We start from the raw sequence: 8011 nt of genomic DNA on the forward strand, positions 1-8011 counted from the left end.
GTGTCATCTCTTCTAACATTCTTGAGATTGAACTGATTTTTTCAAGATCTCATTTTGTTATTATGGTTGGTCATGTTTCGTAATTTGTAATCAGGTATTATCTGGCCGTGGTGTTTTAAGGACTAAACGAGGTACTGAACTAAGTTCAAACGTTCAAATCCTAAAAAAAAAACCTAGACAGTAAGAAAGAGTTCAGCCTGTGATGTAGCGACATGTACGTAGCTCTCCTCTCCATTCACAGACGCAGATGGGCGTCGCCACTCTCACGAGCTCTATTTAAACACCCTACAGCAGAGGAGTGAACGGGTCTGTCATCTCACTGGTGGATAACAACTAAAACGAGGATTAATATCGCGACGCGTAGCCTACTAGCAAAGCAAAAAAGGGCAAAATGACTGAGGTGAGCAATATCTTTATGTCCTAAAGAAATATGAAAGACTTGAGACTGAGTGTTTTTAAGTTATAGCAATAGCCTGGTTCAGACACCTGCATTAAAAGCTGTATTTCAATGTACGTTATCGATATAAAAAGCAACACAAATAGGATGTTTGAGTCGTTACGTAATAAAGTTCACATAACATCATAGGATAGTTACATCCTTGACCTGTCTTGTGTCTTATCATTAACATGTCAAAGAAAAAACAACTCTTTATTTTTCCTGTAGACTATTTATTTACATTAATTATACATTTCAAAAGTTCTAAATGGTAACATAAAGCTGCATGACCAGATTTTTGACCAGACCAAGAATTATTTTTATTTTTTATTTAATTTTAAATGTCCAAAAAATATTTTAATGGATTGGCCCCATTCACTTCCATCGTGAGCGCCTCACTGTAACACAGACTTTCGCTTTTTTTTTTGTTTTGTTTTTTTTTTTTTTTTTTTGTTAATGAAAATGTTAATGTCATTCAGACAAAATATTTTATATATAAAAAAATTTAAATAAAAAAAATCGACTCGTCCCTCCTTTAAAAAAAAAAAAAAAAAGTGAAAGTCTGTGAGGTGCTCACGATGGAAGTGAATGGGGCCCAATCCATTAAAATACTCACTGTTTGAAAATTATTCCCAAAATATGTAAATATTATGTCTGTTGACATGATTTTAGTGTGATTAAAAACTCTTCCATTGTAAGTGCCTCACTGTAACCAATCAATGGTTGATTAACCAATCAACACTAAATGCTCTTACTTAAAGTAATTAAATAAATATAAAAATACGCCATGCATCTTTACTACTCCACCCACTGTCAGAACTTGGCAGTGCAAAGTTATAGTTGACTTTTGTATGACAAACTGCTTGTTTTGTTCCTCACTTGTAAGTCACATTGGATAAAAGTGTCCTGCGCCTAAATGTAAGTATAAAATTTAAAATGTATACTTTTTTAAAAGAAATGGAGGGACGAACCAAATGTAATTTTTTATGGTAATCGACATCATGCCACACAAGCTGTCCCAGAATATTCATTTAAGTCAACATATTCTGCTCTGTAATTGTTTGCTGACAATGATCTGTTTATGTTTAGAGATTTACTCAATTTATAATTCTTTATTTACACTGTTGCATGATAGGAAATCATCTCACCATGAAAATACATTCAGAAACTATAGAGGCAGCCAACTACCCTAATCTTTCAAATGGTTTCATAACCAGTCCTTGTGCATGATTTGGATCGTTGGTATATTTAATGTTCTTTAATTATACTTTATTGTAAGAATACATAATAGTATGTATAATATAATAAATGTTAACATATTTAACATTGCTCTTTTTGGCAGTAATTCTAATAATCTCTGCATGCATTGAGCATGACTTAATTAAATCATGACTTAATCGTCAACATCCTCTCGGCAAGGCCAGTGTCACAGGTTCAAGGCCTTCAAGGTGCCTGATGTTATAAAGCACTTGACCTTACCCCAAACCACTATAGTCAGATGTGACAGAAAACCTTTCATGTTATAACATAGATAGTCCGTTGTATGTATGCATTAATAACACAATCCCAGACAGAAAGGCAGAAAAAAGGTAATGAGGGCATAGAAACAGACAACAGGAGGAAAAAAGAGTGATATTCATCAATTTGTGCAAGGAACGTCCTAAAATGTTTCCTCTTTGGGCTAATGGATATGAACCATTCTTAAAAGCGTTTATCAAACAGCACTATTGTGTGCTTACTAAATGGAAGACAATCAGATTTTACTTTGTAATAAACTTCAAACAGAATGCAGATGGAGAAACAGAAAATTTCCTTTTGTAAGGGAAAATGGCGTGTAATCCAAGACCCCAAAAGTCAAGCTTATCAGTACATAAACAAAATCACACACTGTTTATGTTTTGATCAGTCTCACCACACTGCATGAAACAGACTAATTTAACACAGGATATACCAGCAGTCATATCCGTTGTTGCAACTCTGCTTGAGATTGAAGGGTTCCACTAAAAAGGATTTAGTGACCAGCGAAAATAGGATCAAGGGTCTGTGACCTCACCAACCACACGGCAACCCCAGTCTTTTAGACAGGGCCACTTACTAGATGTTTAAGATGGCGTGACGAAATCCCTAAACTGAAATTACTTCACAGAAATCGCCATGAAGCCACTTTGATTTTTAAAAAGCAGGACCAGTTTAAAAGTAACTGGCTTAAAGCCAAACAGCTTTGAGCTTTTGAAGTAGTGTCAGCTTTCTAACAGAGCTGAACCATGAAATCATAATAGGATGTTGTGATGATTTCACAAATATGTAATGTTCTGTTGCCGTAGACAAGTTTGTCTTGCATGATTGGAATGTATTATGTCAAACAAATGATCAAAACAATGTTTTAAATAGCTCTTTTGGACATATTGCACTTACAGTATGACACTGCAATAAACAAGTTGGTTCTTGAAAACACTTGACACTTACTGAGCACTTTATAAGGAACACTGTGATACTAATAAAGTGCCTGACATGGTCTTCTGCTGTTGTAGCCCATCTGCCTCAAGGTGGTTAGCTAATCTTTAGTAATACAGTAGACTGAGGCCATTATTGTAATCAAATTAGGAAGTTGGAAAACATCTAGATGGGTGTTTTAACTACTGTTTCCCTCCCCTTTCACAGATGCTGTCTTCATCTCCAAATGAGAATACTCTAAGTGCCAGTGAACTGACTGAATTCTTTGTCATGTGGGAGGAATTTAATTTCACAGATGCCAGTGACAACAGAACACTGGTGGAAACGTGCCCCACGTCCTTTAACCGATCTGCTCTTCTCCATGCTATGTGCACCCTCTATGCCTTCATTTTTGTCGTGGGTCTAGCTGCCAATGCGCTAGTGGTGTGGGTGAACTTGCGATCACAGCGTCATTACCATGAAACACACTTGTATATCTTAAACCTGGCAGTGGCAGACCTGTGTGTGGTAGCTACTCTCCCTGTGTGGGTGAGCTCGTTGGCACAGGGTGGTCACTGGCCATTTGGCCAGGTGGCTTGCAAGCTTACACATCTTCTCTTCAGTGTCAACCTCTTTGCCAGCATCTTTTTCTTGGCCTGCATGAGCGTGGATCGGTATCTATCGGTGGTATGCTCAAGGGAGATATCTCACAGACGCAGACGACAAATACGCTTTTTAGTGTGTGTTGTAATGTGGCTGCTTGCGTTGTTTGCCTCTATACCTGACACATACTTCCTCGAGTCTGTAAAGTCATTACACAGTCACATGACCTTGTGCCGTCCTGTATACCCAGAGGACAACCCTCTGCAGTGGATGGTGGGCATTCAATTGAGTTTTGTGGTTCTAGGTTTTGCCATTCCCTTCCCTGTTATAGCAGTGTCTTACACATTGCTGGCAAACACACTGACTTCCTCTTCCTTCTCCTCAAATTCCCCTTTAAGTGCAGACCAGGATCGTAGTGTGAGCAGGAAGGTCATCCTCACGTACATAGTAGTCTTCACAGCGTGCTGGGCACCATATCATGCTGTACTCCTGGCCGACTCTCTGGCCATGCTGGGAGTGCTTCCTCTAAGCTGCAGTGCAGAGAATGCCCTGTTTGTGACACTGCATCTTTCACAGTGCCTGTCACTGCTGCACTGCTGCGTGAATCCAGTAGTCTACAGCTTTGCTCACCGCCACTACCGCTATGACCTCATGAAGGCCTTCATCTTCAAATATTCCACCCGTACGGGGTTGACACATCTAATGGAGGGCTCTCAGGGCACTGAGACAGAGTATGCAATGGTGGAGAACACCCCTACAGCTGTAAACTAGATCCCACAGGAATTTCATCCTCAACCAGAGCTCTGCACTGCTTCAAAACATGACCTCACTTGACATGTTCAGATTTGAATTTTCTAGATAAGCAAAACTGAATTAAAACAACATGTTTTTCATTGAACTAGCAAACGCTCAATGGTGGCCCCAAATACACTGAACACTCATGAGCTTTTGGAATCATTCCAAATACATTTTGCAGAAATGTACCAAAGACAGATGGCTTCTTATTGTAACTTATGAACCAATAGGCACTCATCCAAACAATAGAGTTCAAGCTGAAATGTGTAATTTTTGTGCCACTTGCACCACCAGAGGTAACTGAAAAATGAATATTGTCTTCAAACAGCTTTCCGAACACACGTGAAGTCGGAATGATGTTTTCAATAGTTTTGGTACCCTAGGATCGGCAACTATATGCCGATGCGCTGACATACAGCATACTTATCAGACATGTTTGCAGTTAATGGTCTGCACTTATATAGCGCATTTTTAACCTTAGAGGTATTCAAAGCGCTTTACACTGTGACTCATTCACCCATTCATACACCAATGGCGGTAGAGCTGCCATGCAAGGCACTAGCCTGCCATTGGGAGCAACTTGGGGTTCAGTGTCTTGCCCAAGGACACTTCGGCATGTGGAGTCATGTGGGCCAGGAATCAAACCACCAACCCTGCGATTAGTGGCCAACCCGCTCTAGCACCCGAGCCACAGCCACCCTTAATTTAGAATAATCCGGATTCATTAACATTAGAACGTGGTTTCAATGTGTTTACCTTTCGACCTGGCATGATTGGTAGCGTGTTGCATGATCTGTGTGGGAGACTAGGGTTCAAAGCCAGGCAGTAACCATGTTTGAAAAGTCAATGACAAGCATGATACGGAGGTTTCACTTTTCCCCCTAACATTACTTTTGTACTCCACTAATGGTTAAGGTAAGGTTTGGGTTTGAGTTGGGGGATAGAATCTAAAAATATATTATTTTCTCTTCATTGTATAATGTCCTGTAAAGCTGAAAACAACTTGCTTCACTACTAGCTTTTGGCGACCTCTCCTGGACATAAATGGAGCTCACATGTGACCATATGCCCTACAACACTTACTGCTTTTGCCACTAGGGGCAGTGTTTAGAAATTTCAGTCAACGTATACCGATTTTGAAGAAAGAAAATTCAATCTACTCTTTCCTTTTGGTCAACGTATACCAATATTGACAAAAGAAAATTGGTCTACTCTTTCTGATTTTACTGTGAGATCAGGCTGGAAACACTGGGCCTTACTAATAATTGCGTGGATTTTGCGTACTTATGAGCACAGGATTGGCTGGAGTCCAGGATTGGCTGGAGTCATAAGCAACCAAATTGGCCCAGTTGCTAGGGAGGGTAGAGTTACATGGGGTAACCCCCTCGTGGTCACTATAATGCGGTTCGCTCGCGGTGGGGTGCGGGGAGAATTGCGTGAAGCCTCCACACATATCATGCGATGTCTCCACGGTAACATGCTCAAAGATCCTTTAAATGGAATGTTGAAAGAATGTTTCAAAAAGAAGAATTTTAAGTTATTTATATTTGTTGCATAGCTCAAGTTCTCTTTTTCTTAAGTGTGTTTATTTATAGATGTGGCCTTCTTAGTATTGATTGAACTGTGTTCACTATGTGTTTTGAACAGTCTGTGCCCACATGTTCTGTTCTCTGCAACAGCTCATTCCAACATTTTTAAAGGATGAGACAATCAGAACATTTTCAATCTGGATTTTCAAAGATTGAGTGTTTATGTAGAGTTGTTTCCAATGTATATGTATTTCTTTGTGTCTATACTTCACTGTAGTTTTTGTTTTGTTGTGTATATAATGTTTCACTACTGGCTGTAATCTGTAACAGCTTCTTATGTGTGTACTTGGAAGGGCATTTACTTAAAGGTTACTGTATCATTAATAGATTGTGTGTATATTTAGATTTTCTGTAAGGTAACTTAAATAAATTGTTATATTTATCTTTATTCTATCATACATTTTGTTGTAGAGTTCTGATTGAACATTGTTCTGGAAATATATATTTTTTCTTTCAAAAAACCTTTTGAATAACTCTTGTTTCTTAAACATCAAGTGGCTCTTCTCTAAATCCCTTTTCCTAATTCTGTTGCCCATAAAGCTGGAGTATTTTATCTCATGGAAACTGCATGGATAGGAATGTACTCACTAAGTTTTTTACACACTAAGTGCTTCATAAAAACTTAAAGGTAATGACTACAATCTTGGAGAGGGTGGATCTAAATGCAGGATTCTTATAATAATAAACAAATGAAGATGATACAACAAGGAAGGTTATAACTGAGATGATAATGTAGCATCACACCACAGCCTTGAAGGGTGTTAGCAGGACAGCTAATTCTGTACCCCTTAGTGGTCAGTTTCAAAACACAGTGTTGTGCCTCACAATCCACGGCTGTTCAAATGTTGCATTGTTTTTCAAGGCTGCTGATGGCTACATAGTCTTAAAGCATGGCTAGTGGCAAAATAAATGGTGCGATTTTATTTTCCTAAAGCCTCTATTCATCGTGTGTATCTGATGAAACCACATTCAAGTTTGATTGATTATGGCTTATGACAAAGAATACTCATTAGTTCCATATGTTACATAATATACATAGGAACATCAAATATATTTTTTTCTCAATGAAAAATGTGTTCCCATAAATTGCAGTTTGGTTGATAAAGTCAGTTTGACCAGTCTTGACCTCATTTGGTTTTAATTGTCACTAATTCTTTAAGTACTCTGTTGCACACTAATCATGATTGTGACACATTTCATCCATAAACATGCCATGTGTCTGTCTTTTTTTCTTTCTTTCTTTCTTGACATTCTCAAAGTGTTCATGTGTGGAAAATAACAACACCACAAAACTGTCAGAAATACAACACAGTCAAAACTAAAACTAAAAAAAAATTTAAAAAAATAACATTAAGCAGCTTCATAAAAATGTGTTCTTGCAAACACATCATTGCTCTGAACATAGGCTGAGACTGTGTTCATCTCATAGAGGCAAAGAAAAGACCATCAGTGTGAAACAGGTCATGACTAACAAATCACAGCAGGTTTTAGTTTACAGGCTACACAGGAGCAAAGACAAAAACAAAGCAGTGAACTGTGGAACTTTAACAGTGTAGAGAGAATGAAATAGCATGACATGTATCTCAGCATAAAAGCATCCCACAAGCATTTAGAGTAACTAAAAATAAGAAAACATGTCTCTGTCACATAACAGTTGTTATTTAGATAGGGATCACTTATGCAAAGCATAAAATCAGGCAGATACAGGTCAGGAGCTTCAATTAATGATCACATCAACCATCAGAATGGAGAAAATGTGGTCTCAGTGATTTCAACCGTGGGTTGATTGTTAGTGCCAGGCGGGCTGGTTTGAGTATTTCTGTAACTGCTGATTTCCTGAGGTTTTCGTGCCAAAAAGTGTGAGTGGTGGTGGTGTAGTGGGCTAAAGCACATAACTGTTAATCAGAAGGTCACTGGTTCGATTCCCACAGCCACCACCATTGTGTCCTTGAGCAAGGCACTTAACTCCAGGTTGCTCCGGGGGGATTGTCCCTGTAATAAGTGCACTGTAAGTCACTTTGGATAAGTGTCTGCCAAATGCATAAATGTAAATGTAAAAACTAAAAATATACTGCCAGCGAGTGGCAGTTCTGTGGACAGAAATGCCTTGTTGATGAGAGAGGTCAACGGAAAATGGCCAGACTGGTTCGAGCTG

General features: G+C 38.7%; 1 protein-coding gene across 1 annotated transcript; it reads left to right on the top strand.

Annotated features, from left to right (window-relative positions):
- Positions 1-274: 274 nt before the first annotated feature.
- LOC127655004 (atypical chemokine receptor 3-like) lies at positions 275-6976 on the top strand. Its single transcript, XM_052142597.1, has 2 exons — positions 275-400; positions 3098-6976. Exons 1-2 carry the CDS (start codon positions 392-394, stop codon positions 4241-4243), a joined length of 1155 nt encoding a protein of 384 aa, XP_051998557.1. The 5' UTR covers positions 275-391; the 3' UTR covers positions 4244-6976.
- The last annotated feature ends 1035 nt before the right edge of the window (positions 6977-8011 follow it).

This window comes from Xyrauchen texanus, chromosome 14, assembly GCF_025860055.1.
Source record: "Xyrauchen texanus isolate HMW12.3.18 chromosome 14, RBS_HiC_50CHRs, whole genome shotgun sequence".
NCBI lineage: Eukaryota > Metazoa > Chordata > Actinopteri > Cypriniformes > Catostomidae > Xyrauchen > Xyrauchen texanus.